The sequence below is a fragment of the Callithrix jacchus genome, chromosome 20 (assembly GCF_049354715.1).
Source record: "Callithrix jacchus isolate 240 chromosome 20, calJac240_pri, whole genome shotgun sequence".
Taxonomy (NCBI): domain Eukaryota; kingdom Metazoa; phylum Chordata; class Mammalia; order Primates; family Cebidae; genus Callithrix; species Callithrix jacchus.
This window is the reverse complement of record NC_133521.1, coordinates 15,998,125-16,020,613: the sequence shown is the minus strand read 5'-3', so window position 1 is coordinate 16,020,613 and position 22,489 is coordinate 15,998,125. Positions and strand designations below refer to the sequence as shown.

General features: G+C 45.1%; 1 protein-coding gene and 1 long non-coding RNA gene across 2 annotated transcripts in view; one reads left to right on the top strand and one right to left on the bottom strand.

The window, feature by feature from the left end:
- LOC108589328 (uncharacterized) overlaps nucleotides 1–3,517 on the bottom strand; it is a 43,457-nt gene extending 39,940 nt beyond the window's left edge. The window contains exon 1 of the long non-coding RNA XR_008478219.2: nucleotides 3,313–3,517. This is a non-coding gene — a long non-coding RNA (uncharacterized LOC108589328). The remainder of the gene's footprint in view (nucleotides 1–3,312) is intronic.
- Nucleotides 3,518–3,666: 149 nt separating this feature from the next.
- On the top strand, nucleotides 3,667–20,233 carry CFAP20 (cilia and flagella associated protein 20). The gene is made up of 6 exons (XM_002761019.5): nucleotides 3,667–3,997; nucleotides 16,911–16,990; nucleotides 17,666–17,777; nucleotides 18,363–18,551; nucleotides 18,902–19,012; nucleotides 19,810–20,233. Exons 1-6 carry the CDS (start codon nucleotides 3,914–3,916, stop codon nucleotides 19,813–19,815), a joined length of 582 nt encoding a protein of 193 aa, XP_002761065.1. The 5' UTR covers nucleotides 3,667–3,913; the 3' UTR covers nucleotides 19,816–20,233.
- The last annotated feature ends 2,256 nt before the right edge of the window (nucleotides 20,234–22,489 follow it).

Below are 22,489 nucleotides of genomic sequence, written 5' to 3'. Positions count from 1 at the left end.
GACCCAATCTTGGTCATGTTTTTCCTAGAAAAATAATTTATCTCATATAGATTTCCAAGTGGGTAAAGTTGTGTGTAATAGCTGTGTGGGTACCACCCTCTATGGGCACCGAAGAAGGAGAGCTGTCCAAATCCCAGGCACAATTAGTGCCTGAAGAATATCTTAGTTTATAGTGTTATTACTTAGCTATTTCCTTTATATAATCCTTTAATATAATCATATATTAGTTTATAGAATTAATTCCTGAAGTATAACTTACTGCTTACATACATCTAGCTTATATAATCATACTTAGTGCTTATATCTAGCATACTTAGTTCTATATAATCTCTCTATATAATCATATAGGTATTGTAGTCGGAGCTGTACTGCCACATTTAGTGCTGATTTATAGAATCCTTCTATATAACCATATAGTAGTTTGTAGTAGGAGGAATGCCTAGAGTAGTCACAGAATAGAAGCAGTACATGGGAAAACAGCCAGACCAGGACAAGAACCAAAGACCCAAGCAGTGTCATCTCTGCCTGAAAGGGCATATGCTGTATGGCAGGCTTGGAGTAAGAGCCTCTCCTCCTGATAAAGGAGTTGTAGTACCTTGCATCCAGTTCCTGTGGAAAGTAGGCCTCAGGCCTCAGATCCTAGAAATAACCCAGGGAGAAGAACCCCTCTGGTGTGACTAGTCACGGAGGCTGTAAGCCTGTCAGTCTTTTCTTGCTTCTGTGCCAGCTCAAATCATCCTCCCATAAATATCTTAAGAGAATAGCACAAGTCTGTCAGCTCCCACTGCACTGGCTTATAGTATCCTTCTGTTAGAAATCCTTTGAAGTCTCCAGCCCCCAGATAAGAAGGGTTGCCCACGACACCTGTTGCACACAGCCTACCTCCTTGCCAGTGGCCTAATGGGGGTGGACCCCTTTTCTGTACATGACCTGCTACTACTGCACACAGCACGGTCCCCTACTGTGCATGGCCCACCTCTCTGCCCAAGTAACATAATGGGGTGGCCCCCTCACTTGTCACTCACATGATTATGTATGCCCTATTACTAAACCTATAGATGATGACCTCACTCACGACCCTGCCCCCTGCTTGTACATAATAAATACAGATGCTTCTGGGCATTGGGGGCTCTCCCTGATCACTCACAGGTGGCGTGGCCCCCTGAGTCCAGATGCTCTTCACCAGTTCTTAGTGTCCTATCTCTTTACTTCTCAGATCCTGCACCTCAGCACAGCATAAGGGACACCCTGTGGGGCCCAACAGCCCTACAAGCTGAATAATCATCATAATAACTCTTCTATAGTCAATTCTTTCTTTAATGTGTCTGCTCTTCTTAACTGAAGTCATTTCCTCAGCTATTTTGGACAATTTAATAACAATCAAGGAATACACTGTTCACCAGTCTATAGCGTCTCCAGAAATCATTCAAAAATAAGCTTCATATAAAAAGGTTTTGACTTGGGCGGGCAAAATGGCTCACCCCTGTAATTCCAGCACTTTGGGAGGCCGAAGTGGACAGATCATGAGTCAAGAGATGGAGACCATCCTGGCCAACATGGTGAAACCCCATCTCTACTAAAAATACAAAAATTAGATGGGCATAGTGGTGTGTGCCTGTAGTCCCACTTACTCAAGGGGCTGAGGCAGGAGAATTGATTGAACACAGGAGGTGGAGGTTGCAGTGAGTCAAGATCACACCACTGCATTCCAGCCTGGTGACAGAGTGAGACTCCGTCTCAAAACAAAAAAGTTTTTGACTTTCTACCATAATAAGATTTATATATTTTACCACTCTGTCGGAAAATGCTGGCTGGATTATTTAGGGGGCTGATGTGAGAACTGAATAAGTTAATACATGCTAAGGTGTTATATATGGTGCCTGACACATAATGTTCAACTTACTGCTATAGTGAATAAAAACGGCTAATAATGATGACATTAGCTACAGACTCCTTTTCTATCAGCCATGCCACCCAGCACAGGCCTAGGCACAAAATAGAATATTTAGATTGATGCTCAGCAACTGATGGATATCAACATTTGGGATTTCCCTTTGAAATATCATAGCTCGCTTTATGTGTTTTCCAAAATGTTCTAGGTATCAATTGATTTTTAATTTTATTCTCTAGAGACTGTGTTGCCCAGGTGGGAGTACAGTGTGGTGGTCTCAGCTCCACCCCCTGGGTTCAAGAGATCCTCCCACCTCAGCCTTCTGAGTAGCTGGGACTATAGGCACACACTACCATGCCCGCTAATTTTTGTGTTTTCTTTTCTTTTCTTTTTTTTTTTTGTGTGTGTGTGTACAGAGAGGATTTCACCAAGTTGCCCTGGCTGGTCTTGAGGTCCTGAGCTCAAGCAATCCGTCTGCCTCGGCCTCCCAAAGTGCTGGAATTACAGGCATGAGCCACTACGCCTGTAACTCAAAAAAAAAAAAATCAACTATTGGCCAGTCAAGGCACTTTGGGAGGCCAGGGCGGGAGGATTGCTTCAGCCCAGGAGTTTGAGACTAGCCTGGGCAACATAGTCCAATCCTGTCTCTACGAAAACAAAAAATTAACCAGGTATGGTGGCCCACACTGTAGTCAGCTACTCTGGAGGCTGGGATGGGAAAATCAGCTGAGCGGGGGAGGACTAGGCTGAAGTGAGCCATGATCGCGCCACTGCACTCGAGCCAAGGTGACAGAGGGAGATCATGTCTCAAAAATAAATTTAAAATAAAATAAAAATAAGCTGTTGGTTCAACTCAACTCTCTTAATTTTGTTTATGAATTTCTGCCTTTATCATAATGCTCGGGATTTATTTATTTATTTGAGACCGGGTCTTCCTCTGTCACCCATGCTGGAGTGCAGTGGCGCGATCTCAGCTTACTCCAGCCTCCGCCTCCCGGGCTCAAGGGATCCTTCCACCTCAGCCCCTCAAGTAGTTGGGATTACAGGCGCGCGCCACCCACGCTCGGCTAGTTTTTGTATTTTCTTTTTAGAGGGAGGGTCTCACTTTGTTGCCCAGGCTGGTCCTGAACTCCTGGATTCAAGCTATCCGCCTGCCCCAAAGTGCCGGGATTTCGGGCGTGAGCCACCGCGCCGGACCTAATGTTCGGGCTTTCTTATTTTCTAATCAATGTGTTCCAGGCGATACATTTTCCTCAGAGTGTTGCTTTGACTGCATGCCACAATGTGAATAATTACAGGCAGGGATGTATATTAGGCGCTCACCACAGTTAGCTCCCTTTAACCGTATCCCGCACTAGGCCGACAAGCGTTTGCTAGGCGTCCGCGGAACTCCAAAAAGCTCTTCCTCAAAGTCACTTTACCTGCTGAGTCCCTTTTCTCCCGCGCTGGCAACTCCTCCCGGCCTGGCCGTCACGCCCCCTCACGTCACTCACCGCCCCGCCACGTTCCCATGATACTACGCAGGCGCCAACAACGAGGCCGAAACCTCCGTGCCCTTCCGCTTTTTCAAAGGCATCTCTGCAACGATGGCAAGAAAAATAGTTCCTTGACAACTGAGATCTTTTCAGAAGGAGGGGGGACCAGGCGGGGCTTACGAGCGGAACGAAAAGGAAGTCCGCAGTTCTTGCAACAGGATTGGGCTCCGCCCTCCTGGGGGGGGCGGGCTCAGAAGGGCGGAGGGATTCACTTTAAGCCGCGGGCGGCCCTCCGCCTCCATTGAAGGCGGGGAGATCGGCGCGGCAGGTAGTTGCCGTGGTTTCAGTTCTGACCTCGCAGCGTTGGAGCTGAAGATCGTGGACCTAGCGTTCCCGCGTCCGAGTCCGGCCATCAGTGGCTGCAGATCCGGAGGCCAGGAGCTCAACCATCCAGGGCAGGCCCGCTGCTGTGCCTTCGCCTCTCGGTGCCTGTAACTACTCCGGGGCCTAGGTTGGCTCCCGGGCGGCTGAGAAGGCCGCCGCCGAGATGTTCAAAAACACGTTCCAGAGCGGCTTCCTCTCCATCCTCTACAGCATTGGTAGCAAGCCCCTGCAAATCTGGGACAAAAAGGTCAGGCTGGGGGCGGCGGCGTGACGGGGTGCGGGGGCTACGCCCCCTCCTCGTCCAGGGGTTGGGGACGGGGAATGATTGTGTCGAACTGGGTCCTGGAAGAGGCCGAGAAGACGTGCGTTGTGCCTTGTCCCCAGCCTGGCGGGACTGGGGCGCGAGATGGCGTCGTGTAAGCAGCAGAGGAGGTGGGCGTGGCTGGGAGCTAAGTGGCCTGAAGCTGTGGTGTGGTTAGGGCCGTGACCCACGCTCCTGACTTGACTTAGTCCATTCTTTTGAGCCAGTTTCCCCATCAATATAATGGGGTTGATGGTGCCCATCTCCCAGCATGAAACGTACAAACTTATGTGAGGGAGCTCTGGGGACGTACAGACGAAAGGACTTGCTATTCACAAATATGAAAGGACTTGGATTCCACAAATACTTACTGATATCCTGTTTTGTGCCAGGCACGGTGCTGGGCACTGGACACAGAGCCTTTGTTCAGGCACCCTTAAAAAGGAAGGCGCAGCCAGCGAGAAAGGCTCCGGCTAAGCCAGTGATGTTTGGATTTTATTCATTTGCTCCCTTCCTCCCACTGATCCCAAATAAGTCAGAATTCACTGGCCCTTGGCACCTGCTCCACACTCACTGTGACTTGCCTGTTGTACTATGCCCTCGTGCCTGATTTCTCCATCAGGAAAACTTCAGAATGCTGACAGTCAAAGTCCTGTTTGGATTAAGAAACTCAGAGCCAAGTACGAGCCTCATCTTCATTCAGGAATCCATTAGATGATACTTTCTTTGGCCCCAGGAGATGATGACTCTGTCTACTTTTTACAGATGTGAAGATCTAGCTGTCTATGAGTTGATCTGCATTTTATTACTTTGGTATTTCGTTCTAAATGCAAATTCCCAGGCAATCAGCTGTACTATTTCTTGATTATAAGTTACAGGAGGAACGCCAATGAGCAATTTAGGGAATATTCTGGGAGAATTGGTGTGCTGAATGCTGTTTTTTGTAGTGATGCATGTGGAATAATCTCAGCAGGGTGTATTGGTAATGAAGCCAAGAATTTTGGATTTTATCTTGGAACAACTCTCTGTATTCCCTTATCCACAGATGAGAACTTTGGGCCACATAAAGTTGGGAGAGAACACGGGCAGCTTTCTGCCTGTCACACTAGGGGGAACCCTTCGTTCTGAGGGCAGCTTTGAGGATGGTGTGTTCATAGTGTTAGTTTCGTAAGATAGTGAAGGATCTGAATATAATGACATTGGGCCGTTGTGTATGTAAAATCTACCCATCTCCTCTCTTTCAGATGATTCTGTCTACAAGCTAGAGCTAGTACCAGAGTATAGGAAAGCAGTTCCTTAACGTCGCTGCATTACTGAGGTTTTTAGTTTCATGGTTTTTTTTTTCACAATGGAATAAAGCATTGTAAACTGTAAATTGCATCTATACAAAGAGAACCCAGGGTGCCTGGGAACTTTGTAAGGAGATTGGCTTCCCAGCCATCACTGACTCAGTTACAGGCTGTCAGAAGGCATGAAGAGAGCCCCCCCCCCAGTGAAACTTGGAAACTGAATTGTAACAAAGTGTCAATATAAGGCAATTGAAATAGAGAATGGGACTTGACCTAGGAGGAGAGGTTTTCAGAGCGGATCAGAGAACTTACTAAAGCTGAAAGAAGCCAGGAGCAGTGGCTCATGCCTGTAATCCCAGGTCTTTGGGAGGCCGAGGTGGGCAGATCATGAGGTCAAGAGTATGAGACCAGCCTGAACAACATGGTGAAACCCTGTCTCTACTAAAAATACAAAAATTAGCCTGGTGTGGTGGCGCGTGCCTGTAATCCCAGCTACTCAGGAGGCTGAGGCAGAAGAATCGCTTGAACCTGGGAGGTGGAGGTTGCAGTGAGCCAAGTTCGTGCCACTGCACTCTAGCTTGGGCAACAGAGTGAGACTCTGTCTCAGAATGAATGAATGAATGAATGAATGAATGAATAAATAAATAAAGCTGAAAGAATTCCAGTAGTAGGGAGACCTCAGAATTTCTGTTATGAAACTTGTGTCAGTTTTCCATTTTAACCCTTCTGGGCTTAATCTTGTTTGCTGTTTTATTTTTCAAATGTGGCTTTTTGACTAGTCAACATGTTTACTCGAGAATAGAAAAGCAAAGTAACCATGGTGCACTGTTTCCCTTAACAATGCCACTAGAGGTCAGATGGTACCCTAATGACAAACACGTGGGAAAACATTGTTAAATCGATTGGCAGGGTTACTTGGAGTAAATTAAAGCAAAATCTTCACAATGGTAAAAGTTTATGATGTGTTTCTAACTCTTCTTATTTAGATTCAATTGAAAAATGTTTAGGATTAAAGTTTTTTTCCCTCTTGTGGCAAGGAAAGGAAAGAGAAGAAAAGGGAAAGTTTGGGGCCATATCCCTCAGCTTTGTTGTGTATGCTTTTTCTCAGCTCTAAGTCCTCAGAAAGTGCTGGAAATCCAATTCAGTAGGGGGAATACTGGGAATTGATGTACTTATCAAAGATTTATTGAACAATAGCAGAGTGACAGGCTTTGTGAAGACCTGGAAAGATAGAGAAAACATTTTTCCTGCTCCCAGGATCTAAGGCAAAGTTGTAATAAGAACAGAGTTTGTGGTGGGATGAGGGCTGTCTACATTTATCTAGACATGGCCCTGACTTTTGCCAGTAGGTGTATATTGACTGTGGTGCCTATTTATAGTTTTTATTTCACAAAGCTTTACTGTTACTGTTTTCCTTCCTGAGTAAATATAGAGAGAATTTCTGTTTGGTTTCTACGAAGAATTTTGAGAAATTTGGTTTGACTTCTTTTAGGCTCTGTGTCTGTGTGAATATGAGAAGTGAATACTGTATTCATAGTACCAGTGAATTTGCAAGTTTCCCTTTTGTGAGGATGGCTCACTCATTAGTGTTTATAAAACCGGCAATTTATTTGAGGCTCTGAAGCTCACAGTCCCTCCCCTCCATCTCATCCTTCATATCTCAACTTAAACATTATTTTCATTGGGAACATGAGTTAAGCCTCAATTGAATTGTAACAAAGTGTCAGTATAAGTGTGCGTTGTGGCATGGCAGTTTTCTATTGTAGATTGTCCCCTGCACTGCAGGTTCCTTAAGCAGAAGAACGGTATCTTACCTCAAAACCTCTGTGCTAGGGTGTAGTCAGACACCTTGGATCTGCATCCTGACTGTGCTGTGTTCCAGTTCTGTGACCTTAGCCATGTCCTTAACCACTCCATTTTCTTATCTACTTCTCACGGTTATGAAGATTAAATGCAGCTGTATGTAAATTAAGTCCTTAGCAACAGAGTTATGGCATATGCACTCATGCACCACATGATGGCATTTCAGTCAACGACAGACCTTATACGTGACAGTGGGTGCCATAAGATTACCATGGAGCTGAAAAATTCCTGTCGCTTAGTGATATAATTGTTGTTCATTAAATCAAATTCTTTATTCGTGTTTGTGAGTAGGTGTAAACCAACCTACTGCACTGGCAGTCATGTAAAAGTATAGCATATACAGTAATGTACGGTGCCTAACACTTGATGATAAATGCCAGTGTTACTGGCTTATGTATTTACCGTGCTCTTTATCATTATTTTATTTATTTATTTTTTGAGACAGAGTCTCTCTGTCGCTCAGGCTGGAGTGCACTGGCACTATCTCAGCTCACTGGAGCCTCCGCCTCCCAAGTTCAAGTGATTCTTCTGCCTCAGCCTCCCGAGTGGCTGGGACTACAGGCACGTGCCACCACACCCAGCTAAATTTTTGTATTTTTAATAGAGATGGGATTTTACTGTGTTAGCCAAGATGATCTCAATCTCCTGATCTCGTGGTCTGCCGGCCTCTGCCTCCCAAAGTGTTGGGATTATAGGTGTGAGCCACTGCACCTGGCCTGTATTTTATTTTTTATTTTTTTAGACAGGGTCTTGCTGTTGCCCAGACTGGAATGCAATAGTGTGATCATGGCTCACTGCAGTCTTAATCTCCTGGGCTCAAGTGATCCTCCCACCTCAGCCTCCCAAGTGGCTGGGACTCCAGGCTCTCAGCACTACACCTGGCTAATTTTTATATTTTTGTAGAGACAGGGTTTCTCCATGTTGTCCAGGCTGGTCTTGAATTCCTAGGCTTAAGCAGTCCTCCCACCTCGGTCTCCCAAAGTGCTGGAATTACAGGCATGAGCTCCCGTCCCTGGCCTTATCATAATTTTACAATGTACTCCTACTTACAACAACAAAAGTTAACTGTAAAATAGCCTCAGGCAGGTCCTTTAGGAGATATTTCAGAAGAATGCGGTGTTGTCATAGGAGATGACAGCACCATGTGCATTATTTCTCCTGCAGACCTTCCAGTGGGACAGTGTGTGGAGGTGGAGACTGTGATTGATGTTAATGATACTGACCTTGTGTGGGACTAGGTTCATGTGTGTGTTTGTGTCTTAGTTTTTAACAAAGAAGTTAAAAATTTTAAATAAAAAGAAAAAGAAAAAGCTTATGGACTAAGGATATATAGAAGGATTTTTTTTTTTTTTTGAGACGGAATCTTATTCTATTGCCCAGGCTGGAATGCAGTGGCGCGATCTCAGCTCACTGCAACCTCTGCCTCCCAGGATCAAGTGATTCCCCTGCTTCAGCCTCCTGAGTAGCTGAAATGTAATGGCATGATCTCGGCTCATGGCAACCTCTGCCTCCTGGGTTCAAGCGATTCTCCTGCCTCAGCCTCCCGAGTAGCTGGGATTACAGGCATATGCCACCATGCCTGGCTAATTTTGTATGTTTAGTAGAGATGGGGTTTCTCCATGTTGGTCAGGCTGGTCTCCAACTCCTGATCTCAGGTGATCCACCCGCCTCAGCCTCCTGAAGTGCTGGGATTACAGGCATAAGCCACTGTGCCTGGCCAAGGTGTATCACTTTTTATCGTTTATTCAGTACTTTACTGTACCTCTCTGTGTTTAGACACACAAATACTTCCATTATGTTAGCTGCCTGGAGTTTTCAGTACAGTAGCATGCTGTACAGATTTGTAGCCTAGGGGCAATAGGCTATACCATATAGCCCAGGTGTGGAGTATGTTGTACTGTCTAAGTGTGTATAAGTACACTCTGATAGTCACATGAAACTGCCCGAGACATTGCTCAGAATGTAACCCCGTCATTAAGCAACGCATGACTGCAGTTAGTACTTTAAAGGAATGACATATAGTATTAAATTGGCAGAGACTGAGGCATTTGCTCAAAACTAAAATAAGACGATTGAACTGAGCCCAGCATCCAGATGTCTAGGAATAGGAAGTACAGTAAAGCCAGACTTCTGAAATGAGAAGAATTTAGTTGTTGCACCATGGCTTGCCCAGTCCTGTGGCTCTAAATAAAGTCCCCTTCAAAAAAAAAATCCCTGCATCCTAGCTTTTAGAATCCACATACGCCGTGCTCCTGGGCTCAGGCGTTCACTCCTCCTGCTTCACTCGTTCCCCAGGCAGAGCTCACCTCACCCGGTTCCTCCTTCGAGCAGTAGTCTCCTACTGAATTGAAAGAAGTCCTGTTCTCTCACCTTCAAGCTTTTGCACTTCCTGGTCCCTCTGCTGGGCACTTCCCCTCACCACTACCCCAAGCTTCACTCCCTCTTTTCATTAGACAATAGTCACAGTTCAAAGGCATTTCTCAGTGACCTTCCATGACTCTCCAGGCTAATTTACTTCTTATCACACTTGAAATTATTAGCTTCTTAAGGTCTGTATTCCTGGGTATATACAGTTTCCCGATAGAGGCTTTTGTAAGTTTCTAAATCAACAGTTTAGAAAAAATTAGGGATTTCTTTAATGTTACCTTGACATGTGGGATCAGCAAATTTTATATTTATTAAAAGACTCTTGGCAGGACATGATGGCTCACGTCTGTAATCCCAGCACTTTGGGGGGCCAAGGCAGGAGGATCACGAGGTCAGGAGTTTGAGACCAGCCTGGCCAATATGGTGAAACATTGTCTCTACCAAAATACAAAAATTAGCTGGGCGTGGTGGTGTGCACCTGTAGTCCCAGCTACTCGGGAGGCTGAGACAGAAGAATCGCTTGAACCCAAGAGGCAGAGGTTGCAGTAAGCTGAGATCGCACCACTGCACTCCAGCCTGGGCAACAGAGCGAGACTCGGTCTCAAAGAAAAAAAAAAAGATTCTTATGTTTAATGTAAACATTACTTCTGGTTTTAAGGAAAATACCAGGAGGTTCTATTCCCACTTATACTTGTGTAAAACATGGTATAATTTTCAGTCTTAATGGTGGTATCCTGGCCCGGCCCGGTGGCTCACTCCTGTAACCCCAGCACTTTAGGAGGCTGAGGCAGGCAGATCACCTGAGCTCAGGAGTTCAAGACCAGCCTTACTAAGATGGAGAAATCCCTTCTCTACTAAAAATACAAACATTAGCTGGGTATGGTGGCACATACCTATAATCGCAGCTACTCGGGAGGCTGATGCAGGAGAATCACTTGAACCCAGGAGGCAGAGGTTGTGGTGAGCTGGGATCGTGCCATTGCACTTCTCTCTGGGCAACAAGAGCAAAACTCCATCTCAAAAAAAAAAAAAAAAGGTAGTATCCTAAAAGTACGTGAGATGAGATTGGATGAATTCACAGAAGCACCTTTGTCTGTCTTTTCTGTCAGCTTGTCTTTCTCTCAGCTGCTGCTGTTTCTCCCCTACTCCCAGACTAAATTTTAGACCAGAGTCTTTTGTTGTTGCTGGATGGTATTAGATTCCCATTTCCTGTTCTAATTTTTAAAATAAAGTCCCTCATTAGAAAAAAAATTCCTACATCCTAGCTTTTAGTTAGCACACCTTGTTGATATATATTAAATTGGTGCCATTTTCAGTAGTAGAATTGAGTGCATTTGAACATAAAAATGGTAAAACTTTTTTTCTGGCTTTTCCTAGGGTCAGTTGGACCCTAGGACTACATTCTTCATTATTCTGAGTCAGGTTTTACTGTAATTGAATGAAGACATTTTGTTTGTTAGTTTTGTTTTGTTTTTTGAGATGGAGTCTCACTCTGTCGCCCAAGCTGGAGTGCAGTGGCGCAATCTAGGCTCACTGCAACCTCCTCCCAGGTGCAAGTGATTCTCCTGCCTCAGCCTCCTGAGTAGCTTGCCACAACACCCAGCTACTTTTTTTTTTTCATATTTTTAGTAGAGATGGGATTTCAGCATGTTGCCCAAGCTGGTCTCAAACTTCTGCTCTCAGGTGATCTGCCCGCCTCGGCCTCCCAAAGTGCTGGGATTACAGATATGAACCACCACGCCCATCCGAAGGCATGGGTTTTAATTACACTTGCCTTTTCTTAGCTATGCACATAAACGTCCTTACACTAACTTAGAGGTTTTTGGTGTATGCCCAGAGTTGCTTCTCTGATGTCTGGATAGCCCCTGCCAAGTACAGCAAAGGGAGCAACGAAGTCTTTGACCCTTGGGAGCCTGGGAAGCCCAAGCTTTGAATCTGAGTCGGAGCTATGCCCAGTTCTCCCCACAGGGGTCTCCCTCTGCCTAATTTCTGACTCGGAACCCAGCCCCTAACCCAGTGCAGGAACTTTCCTGCAAGTGGACGGCTCTAATGGCTTAATGTAAATCAGAGCGTGTGTCATAAAAGCTAGGATGCCAGATGGCTGAGGGTTCAGCTGCCTGCCAGGGTGAGTGGGTGGGGCCAGAAAAATGAAAGTGGGGGGAGGGAATGGATACAACTTGTGTTATTTTTAAAGCAATCATAGAAATATATAGCATCCGCTGGCTCCCTCCCTATCTCAGTCATAGTATTTTTTTTTCCTTCAGCTTGGCTCCCTGAGGCTTACTTTGAGGGGAGGGAGAGGAATCAGTGTTCTTTATTAGTTGCCCTAGCAACCATGGAAAGTCTGGGAGGAATGATTGTAAGACTGGCCTGAGGCGTAGGTCCCCCTCGTGTTGTCTGCAGAGGCTGAGAATCATTATGTGCTGTAATGTCCAGTAACTGGGTTCTGAAGCTCCTTGAGCACCTCCAGCTCATGGACAGGGAAGAGGGAATTAATGAAACAAAACAATATTGGCTTTAGATTTTTTTTGAGGACTAAAGCACTCGTAGGCCACACTTTGATAGTGGGAATGTGTCATGAATGAAAAAACATTAACAAATCACAAACAGTCGGCTCTTTGTGATCTAGAGAGGGACAGAACATATTAATAAAACCTGCTTCCACCATGAGCAGTAAATGCTGAACAGTTCATTTCATCTTCATCCCAAAGCCAGGCCTGCCCAGTGACCTCTGAACTGGAAGGAGCTAAGGAAAGGAAGTTGATACTTTCTGATAATTGTATCTTGCTGCATCCTGTTGTCAGAAGCCAGTTTTGGGAGGGGGTTGCTTTCCTGGAAGACCTTTATAATAGGCAGTGGCAGCTAGATTGCCAGGGTGGTGGGGAGGCTTTGCCCCGAATTGCCTGTCCCCTCTCCCCTTTGATCCTAGTTTTAGAGCCTAGAGAATCGGCTTTGGGAAATTCTCTTCCCTCTAATGCACAGATCTGATTAACCACCCTTACCACCTCCACCCTACTGTTTTCCAGTAAGTTTGTATTTGCAGCCCTTTAAACTTAATAAAGGAGAAAAATCATAATTCACTAACAAATCCGCCTAATTTGATTTCAAACCTCTGGAGGCTTGTCATATGGGGATACTTGTGTTTTTCTTCTTTGGGGGTTGAACATTCTCTTGGGGAAAAGCTCTGTTTAGTTTATCTTACCACCAGCCAGGTTCAAACTCTAGAGAGACTGATGGGCATTCCTTCAAAAAAGTTGCCTTGACCCCTCCGAGTTCCCTTGTTTGGTGAAATACATTCATTCACTTTGTAAAATTTAAATTTGTGAGTGTGTTTGTTATCCAGTAACACTGGGAGAAAAATAAATCTCTTTAGTAGATTATTGAAAATCCAACTAGAAGTTAACTTGCCTACAGAGAGAAGCGTAGGAATCCTAGTTTATCCGGCTTTCAGTTTGCATTGGCTTCTACATGCAGGGTACAGCTTTGCTTTCTTCTATAAAGACCTGAATGGGTCATATTTGCTGGAGTTCCAGGGAATTCATAAACGTTGAGATGGGCAGAAGGCAGATTCCCTAACATTTTCTCCCTGTGAGATCTGGCTGGCCTTTCTGGAACTGAGGGAGAGCCTCTTGTTGACTCTGGCTGGAGAGACCTTGAGGGATATAAGGTTTGAGGGCATGCTTTAAACAAGGTTGGATAAATAGCAACATGTTGCTTTTTAGCAATAGCAGTTTTCAGGCCCAAGTTACTTCTTAATCCTGTCACTTTTACTATCTATTTGATCTTTGCAGTTTGTCTCTTTTTAAACAATAGTTGGCTGGATGTGGTGGCTCATGCCTGTAATCCCAGCACTTTGGGAGGCCGAGGCAGGTGGATCACAAGGTCAGCCTGGCCAACATGAAACCTCTACTAAAAATACAAAAATTAGCCAGGAGTGGCGGCACAAGCCTGTAGTCCCAACTACTCAGGAGGCTGAGACAGGAGAATTGCTTGAATCCGGGAGTTGGAGGTTGCAATGAGCCGAGATGGCGCCACTGCACTCCAGCTTGGGCGACAGAGCAAGACTCTGTCTCAAAAAAAAAAAAAAAGAATGATTATGTTATTGAGAATAATTAGTAGTATGTTATAAAAGTAACATGTAAGATGTTTGCATCTTGTGGAATACTGCCAACTCTTATCAGTAGGGCTGCTCCCATTCGTTGGAAATGATTTCTTGATTAATTGCTTCTTCACCAAGTCTGCCTGGTTTTCCACAGAAAATACAGGAGGAATATTGCCACTTAGGTTGGGAACATTTCGATGGTGAACGAGGTGGGCAGTGTTGGCGTGTTCTGCACAGACCCAAGGCTTTGTGCTCTTAATCTCCTTGGAAGGAGGCCCAGCATTCAAAGCAGGAGGGCATTGAACATTGCCAGCTTTGTTTGAGAAGCATTTCAGTGTGACGTTTTGTGTCTTGAGAGCCTAAGAAATGCTCCATTGGCAGGGATTGGGGTCCTGTCTAGCCCAGCATTCTGTGTCTGACAATGGGCACCCATTTGTGGGAAGCATTCTTCATGCTGGCAGCCCCGTGGGCTTTGTAATATGCCCCAGCATCTCTGGCTTCCTATAACAGTGCACGGTGGATGTGTTATCCAGGAATTTTTAAAACCCTCCTTGAACTTATTCATATGTGCCAACTCTTAGGGTGACAGATTCCAGAAGTCAGCAAATATTTGAACGCTTAGTTTATGCCTAGCACAGTGCTAAGCATTGTCGAAGATAGAAATGATGCTTCATAACTGGTCCTTGCTCTTGCTTGAGCTTATTCTTTCTCTGGAAGATGTGGCTGCAGTTGTGAAAAGGATGGGCAGTGACGTCAGATGTCACCTGTAGAACACCAGGCAGACTGTGAGTGAATCAGACTCACAGTGACAGAGCTCACAGAGACTAACGTCTAAAAACAGAAACATATTATTAATAATTTATGTTGAAAAATAAAACTACCAGACTCAACACTGATTTCTCCTCATATGCAAGTCTAACAGCCAAATTGCAATCAGGAGGTTGATGAGTGAACAAGAGGAGCTTTAGTCAGTGTGATTGAGTCATTGATTAGCATTAACAGCCTAATCAATGATTAGCAGGCTAACAGCCCTTTCTACAGTACCTAAAAAAGCCATAGGTTTGTCTTTCTGATGTCTTCTGTTCTAAACCTGGTTGATCTTTTTCATATGTTATTCCATTCAGTCCTAATAGTCCAGCCCTGTTTTTTGTTTGTTTGTTTGTTCATTTTTGAGACAGGGTCTCACTCTGTCGCCCAGGCTTGAGCGCAGTGGCATAATCACAGCTCACTGTAGTCTTGACCTCCCAGGCTCAGGCTATTCTCCCACCTCAGCCTCCTGAGGAGCTGGGACTACAGGCATGTGCCACCACATGTGGCTAATTTTTATAGAGATGGCGTTTCACATGTTGTCCAGGCTGGTCTTGAACTCCTGAACTCAAGCAATCCTCTTGCCTCGGCCTCCCAAAGTGCTGGGATTACAGACAGGAACCAACATGCCCCGCCCCAGCCCCATTTTTTTGTTTGTTTTGTTTTGTTTTTGAGATAGGGTCTTGCTCTGTCACCTAGGTCATTAGGTTCCACAGTCATGTCTCACTGCAGCCTGGACCTCCTGGGCTCAAGTGATCCTCCCACCTTAGCCTCCCAAGTAGTTAGGACTATAGGCACACTACAGGCGCATGCCACCACACCTGGCTAATTTTTTTTTGTTTTTTATAGAAACAATGTCTTACTATGTTGCCAAAGCTGGTCTCGAACTCCTTAGCTCAAGTTGTCCTCCTGCCTCAGCCTCCCCAAGTGCTGGCGGATTACAAGCATGAGCCCCTGTGCCTGGCCCCAGCCCTGTTTTGAAAGTGCCCTGGCATATCTCAGTTCTGTCCATCTTAGATGTTTAAGAGTTTAATACTTGAAGATAATTGTTGTTTCCTAAATATTTTGAGAGGAGGAATGTGTATTGAATATTGATTCCTCCCCATCATCTACCTCCTACATACGCGGCAAACAATACAAAAACAATGTAGGATGAAGTGCTAAATTATGTCGTCTAGACAACATGAGCCAGAAAAACAAATCAGAGAAAAGAGAGGTCAGTGTTGGCTGAAAATGCTAAAGAAGGCATCTGTCTGTGGCACAGATGGGAATTGAATTCCTGCTTTAAAAAGTAGACAATTAGGGAAAAGCAGATAGGAAGCATGAAGCAGGAGTAACTCCAGGGGAGGAATGCTTTCATTTTTGTTGCAGCCCTCCTCAGTAACACTGAGTTTTTCCTTGGCTTTTCTGGACAAAGAAATCTACGAGGCAGTGGCAGGGTGTGGTGGCTTATGCCTGAAATCCCAGCACTTTGGGAGGCTGAGGCGGGCGGATCACTTGAGGTCAGGAGTTCAAGACCAGCGTCAACATGGTGAAACCTCATCTCTACTAAAAAAAAAAATACAAAAATTAGCCAGGCGCAGTGACTTACGCCTGTAATTGCAGCACTTTGGGAGGCTGAAGCAGGCAGATCACCTGAAGTCAGGAGTTTGAGACCAGCCTGCCTAACATGGCAAAACCCAGTCTGTACTAAAAAAAAAATGCAAAAATTAGCCAGGCGTGGTATCGGGCACCTGTAATCTCAGCTACCAGGGAGGCCGAGGCAGGAGGATCGCTTGAACCCAGGAGGCGGAGGTTGCAGTGAGTCGAGATCGTGTCACTGCACTCCAACCTGGGCGACAGAGTGGGACTCAGTCTCAAAAAAGAAAAAAGAAATCTACGAGGCACTATGAGGCAGTGGGAAGCCTGCTAAGCCCTGAGCCCATGAGGAAAGGAGCAGTTTTCTTCATGCTTCCTATCTGCTTTTCCCTAATTGTCTGCTTTTTAAAGCAGGAATTCAATTCGCATCTGTGCCACAGACAAATACAAAACTTAGGGTTTGGCATTTGCAGTTCAGGGGTGCCAATGTCCACATTTGTAAAATGCAAACAGTGTCACCTGCCTTGTTTTTACTGTTGTGAGGCTTAAGTGAGAAGGGAATGCATGTGAATATTTCTGGTGCATAATAGGCACTCAGTAGATGTTAGCTGAATCTAAACTGAGTTGATATATTTGGGGAGAAGTTTCCCCTGATTTACAGATTACCTGGGACACCCATGGTGGTTGATATGACCGTGTCTAGAGGTAATAGCATGGTTTACTTATATATAAGCTTCAGTGTACTGTGCCACAAATTTCGCTGTATGCCGCTTGGGCTACTGTGGTTTTCTTTCAGTGGTCCTGTTCATCCTTGTCAGATATTTCAGTACTAATCTGATTTTCTTTCTTGTAGGTGCGGAATGGCCACATCAAAAGAATCACTGATAATGACATCCAGTCCCTGGTGCTAGAGATTGAAGGGACAAATGTCAGGTAGGTTGCCACCTCTGTTCTCCCAGAGACATTGGATACTAGAGAGGCAGTACGTCATAAAGGTTAATAGCACAGACTGCGGAGTCAGAGTGCTGGATGTGAGTCCAGCTCTGCTGCTTAGAGTCCCCCAGACCTTAGCATACTCATCTGTACGATGGGCAGAATAATAGTACATTTTCCTTATAGGATTATTGCGAGGAGTAAATAAGTGAATATACGTAAAACACTTAAAACCAAGCTTAGCACATAGTAAGCAGGATGTAAGTATTAGCTATATTATTATTAACCAAAAATATGTGTTGGGGTCGGGAGGGAGCAGTGTTGTACAGCTCATCCAGCGGGTGGCCTGGATAGAGTTCTCAGTTTTGGTTTTCTATCATTCGATGGCTCTCATAGACCAGAATCGAGGTCTTTTCTCATTAGAGGAGCTTCTAAGATCCACTCTCTGGCTTTGTTTTTCAGCTGTTTTATTGCTGTTTTCTAGTCTTTTGTTTCTGAGTCCAGTGTTTGTTAAAGCATCCACTGACTTAAGGGTTGTGGGATTCAGTGGGTGATGTGTCTGAATCTTCCAGATCTGCTTTCCAGGGTATCCTCTTGGACCGTGTGTTATTGTTGTGCATACCACAGAGGAAGAAAGACAAGGAGTGTGTTTATTGGTGTTTCCTCTCTCTACAGCACCACATATATCACATGTCCTGCAGACCCCAAGAAGACACTGGGAATTAAACTCCCTTTCCTTGTCATGATTATCAAAAACCTGAAGAAGTATTTTACCTTCGAAGTGCAGGTAAGTATGCGCACATGAATGTGTCCACTCTTGGCTATACCAAAGAGATAGCCTTCAAACTTACAGGGAAAAGTGACCCTACAAAAGTATCTTTATCCTTTTGCGTGTATTCTTTTCTGCTTCTACTGTAAGACCTATGCAGTCCTTGTTGTGATGTAAATTTGGTATCAAAATTTAATGCCAGGTTTTTAAAGAAACAGTAAGCACCTAGAAAATCTAGAGATTTCAAAGCATCAGAGTTAGCATGGTATCCATTTAGGGAGTGATTATTTATTACTGGGTTACTGTTCTCTGTTTTAGTATTTCTGATTTTTCAAAAGGAAGAACATTTATGAAATCTATGAGAGCCTGCCGGCTATGTCATATGTATGTCGTGAGCAGCTGTTGTTGTTGTCTTGGTAACAAACAAGATAAACTTGCTACGTCCGGGCCATCTGCATGCAGCGTATGACCTGTGGTCTGTTTATTTTCCTCTAAGTCTCAGCCTTGGGAAAGCAAGCTGTGGGAATTCAGGTTGTTTTCTGAACAAAGTCATGTGCTTCTTCTAAGACAGCGCTAGTGTGATGCTTCGTCTCTGTTTCACAGGTACTGGATGACAAGAATGTGCGTCGTCGCTTTCGGGCAAGTAACTACCAGAGCACCACCCGGGTCAAACCCTTCATCTGCACCATGCCTATGCGGCTGGATGATGGCTGGAACCAAATTCAGTTCAACTTATTAGACTTCACACGGCGAGCATACGGCACCAATTACATCGAGACCCTAAGGGTGCAGGTACTGCTCCTTTTCCAGAGAGAGCCCAGACGGGGGATAGGACATACTGTGTCGAATACTGCCTTGTGGCCCATGTAGCAGAACAGTGTGGGATTCTGGCTTCAGTTCCCAAGTCCCTATCCAGTGAGCTTTGCCTTCACAAAGGTCCAGGAAATATTCAGGAGTCAGCTAAGGCATAGAGGTGAATGCAGCAAGTAAGACCCCCCTCTTGACAAAATCCACCCCTAAGAAAAGTCAAGGAGATGCCAGAGATGAAGCTTTTCCAGTCCTAGAAGAGGGCCTCTAAAAGATTCAGGAAAAGAGGGAGAGCGGTCACAGTTAGCCTCTCAAAAGAAGCATTGCCTCCACAGATCCATGCAAACTGTCGCATCCGACGGGTTTACTTCTCAGACAGACTCTACTCAGAAGACGAACTGCCGGCAGAGTTCAAACTGTATCTCCCAGTACAGAACAAGGCAAAGGTAAGCCAGTCTTCCCCAGGGGAAGGCCCACCAGTGAGTGAGGGGAGCTGTGTTCCTGGAAAGGGCTCTGGTCTAAGAATTCAGCTGCAGAGCCTCTCTGGGTTGACACTTTGGAGTGCCTTTGTATCGCAAGATCTTAGTCTCCTTCCAGCATCAGCACTGAATCAGGAATTATCCTGTGAAATATTCTTTTACTGCTGTCTCCCCTCTCCACGGTGAGCCTGCCCTCCTGAGGTGCTTCCGGCTGCTTCCAGCTCCCAGAAAATGTCTTCCATCTTAACTCCTGGTTTTTTTTTTGTTTTTTTTGAGATGGACTCTGGCCATTTTGTACAGGCTAGAGTACAGTGGCACAATCTTAGCTTATTGCAACCTCTGGCTCCCGAGTTCAAGTGATTCTCCTGCCTCAACCTCCCAAGTAGCTAGGATTACAGGCGCCCACCACCATGCCCAACTAATTTTTGTATTTTTTGTAGAGACAGGGTTTCACTGTGTTGGCCAGGCTGATTTCAAACTCCTGACCTCAAATGATTCCCCCTGCTACCAGCCTCCCAAAGTGCTGGGGATTACAGGTGTGAGCTACTGTGCCTGCCCCCATCTTAACTGTTAATCAGCCTGAAAGTATTATCAGCTGATAGATCCCTGCTAACACAATGGTGGCGCCTGCCTGGCTGCCTCAGATGCATGTCCATTCTCCACAGCCACTGTCCACTCAAGTGTTGCCAGAGGCAGGAGGCCTGTGACACCATCTATTTTCTAGTAACTTAAACTGATGCTTCTTTTTTGTTTTTTCCCTTCAGCAATAACTGGAATTGTGACTCTAGGGATAGACCCTGGATGTGACTCTTCTTTTAAAAAGGAAACTGTCTGGAGGATGATGAAAAACATATTTATCTTAGTTCACTCTGCTGTAGTTCTGTTATTTATACTTGGTGTTCCTTGTCGTGGACACCGGTGAACATGCCGTGACTCTGTCACTGCATTGTAAGTGCAGTCCTGTGAGGGTCGTGGGAATGCTGGAGCTTATTCTGCCGCCTGCCCCAGTGTAGGGGCAGATACCTGTACCCTGAACTCACAGAATTAAAGATGTCCCGGAAGGAATTCCAGACCAATATTTCTTCCTGCAGTTTATTCTGTGTTTTATGTATTATCTAAATATATGTATATGGTGTGTAATACTCATAATCTGGAAATGAATAAAATGATACATTCCTGGTTTGTAAATTTGTTCCTAGTTTTTCTTTAATGGTGATGTTTCTGTTTCCTTTGTGATATGAAAAAAGAACTATTTCCATTGAACCTCTTATATTTCATGCTGTGAAATATCTTGTATTAAGTATTTAAAGAACAAGACATATTATGTAGTTGACCCTTGAACAACACAGGTTTAAACCATGCAGGTCCATTTATATGAGGATCTTCTTCCACCTCTGCTACCCTTGAGACAACAAAACCAGTCCCCCCTCCTCTCCCTCCACCTCCTCCTCCTCCTCCCTCCTTGTCAGTGTGAAGACAACAATGATGAAGACCTTTATGATGATCTGCTTAATGAATGGTAAATATGTTTTCTCTTCCTTATGATTTTTCTTTTTTTTTTGAGATGGAGTTTTGTTCTTTTGCCCAGGCTGGAGTGCAGTGGCGCGATCTTGGCTCACTGCAACCTCTGCCTTCCGGTTTCAAGTGATTCTTCTGCCTCAGCCTCCGGAGTAGCTGGGATTACAGGTGCCTGCCACCACGCTTGGCTAATTTTTGTATTTTTAGTAGAGACAGCGTTTCACCGTGTTGGCCAGGCTGGTCTCGAACTCCTGACCTCATGATCCACCTGCCTCAGCCTCCCAAAGTGCTGGGGTTACAAACATGAGCCACCAAGCCCAGCTCTTCCTTAAGATTTTCTTAACATTTTCTTTTCTCTAACCTACCTTATTGTGAGAATACAAAATAGAATATGTAATTTGTGCAAAGTATGTGTTAAATAGCTGCTTATATTATCAGCAAGGCCTCCAGTCAACAGGAGGCTATAGTAGTTAAACTTTGGGAGAGTCAAAAGTCATACATAGATCTTTGTATAATGGGGTCAGTGCCTCTAACCTCTGAGTTGTTCAAGGGTCACCTGTATAAACTGGCTCAGGACAACTCTGAAGACAAACTACATGGGAAGAAAGTAGCATACGACCAGTGGAATCATTTTGCTAGGGATTGGGTCCTAGGTTGAGCTTAAGACAGAATGACATAGTGTAAATTGCACCTGAATGCCTTAGGTGCGGTAATCAGCACATCTTAAATCCTCAGCATTGGAGCAGACACCATTTCCCTATTTGAGTTCCAGCTGAAGTACTGGCCTCACGTGTAGGGACTTAAAGGAAAATGTTTCTTTAAACGCTGGAATTGTGCAAGGGAACTGGAACCTTACACCACTTTTCCCACTGCACTTATTCTGGGCAGATGCCTGTTTAGTGGAATGATACTGGCACTATTGCCTTTTTTTTTTCCTTTTTTAAGACAGAGTCTTGCTCTGTCACCCAGGCTGGAGTGCAATGGCATGATCTCAGCTCACTGCAACCTCTGCCTCCTGGGATCAAGCAATTCTCCTGCCTCAGCCTCCTGAGTAGCTGGGATTACAGGCATGCGACGCTATTCCCGGCTAATTTGTATTTTTAGTAGAGACGGGATTTGTCCATATTGGTCAGGCTGGTCTCAAACGCCCGACTTTAGGTGATTAACTCGCCTCGGCCTCCCAAAGTGCTGGGATTACAGGCGTGAGCCACCACACCCAGCCTTTTTTTGTGTTGTTAGGCACAGATGAATTTGCAAAACTTAAACGCACTTTATATGATGCAACTCTACCACATGCAACATTTCTGAGGGGAAAGCAGTTTGAGGGCAGAGAAGAGCACATGTGCTGCTCCTGTATATATTTTTTTTTTTTCTGAGACCCAGGCTTGTTACCCAGGCTGGAGTGCAATGGCGCGATCTCGGCTCACCACAACCTCCACCTCCTGGGTTCAGGCAATTCTCCTGCCTTATCCTCCTGAGTAGCTGGTTTTACAGGCTCACACCACCATGCCCAGCTAATTTTTTGTATTTTTAGTAGAGACGGGTTTCACCATGTTGACCAGGATGGTCTCAATCTCTTGACCTCATGATCCACCTGCCTCGGCCTCCCAAAGTGCTGGGATTACAGGCGTGAGCCACCGTGCCCAGCCCTACTCCCATATCTTGAAGGATACACAACTAGTATAGTGATTACACCTGGGCAGAATGTTTTTTTTAAAAATCAGTTTTCTTCTATAAAAGAAAAAAAACATTTTTGGCCGGGCACAGTGGCTCACACCTGTGATCCCAACATTTTGGGAGGCTGAGGGGCGGGTGGATCACTTGAGGGCAGGAGCTCTAGACCAGCCTGGCCAACATGGTGAAACCCCATCTATATCAAATATAAAAAATTAGCCAGGTGTGGTGGTGTGCTTCTGTAATCCCAGC

Bases quoted from the DNA above. Each gene is read 5' to 3' on its own strand.
- CFAP20 (XM_002761019.5), top strand. From the start codon at position 3,914: ATGTTCAAAAACACGTTCCAGAGCGGCTTCCTCTCCATCCTCTACAGC. The intron at 16,991-17,665 runs GTAGGTTGCCAC...CTCTCTCTACAG, and splicing joins ATTGAAGGGACAAATGTCAG to CACCACATATATCACATGTC. The intron at 17,778-18,362 runs GTAAGTATGCGC...TCTGTTTCACAG, and splicing joins ATTTTACCTTCGAAGTGCAG to GTACTGGATGACAAGAATGT.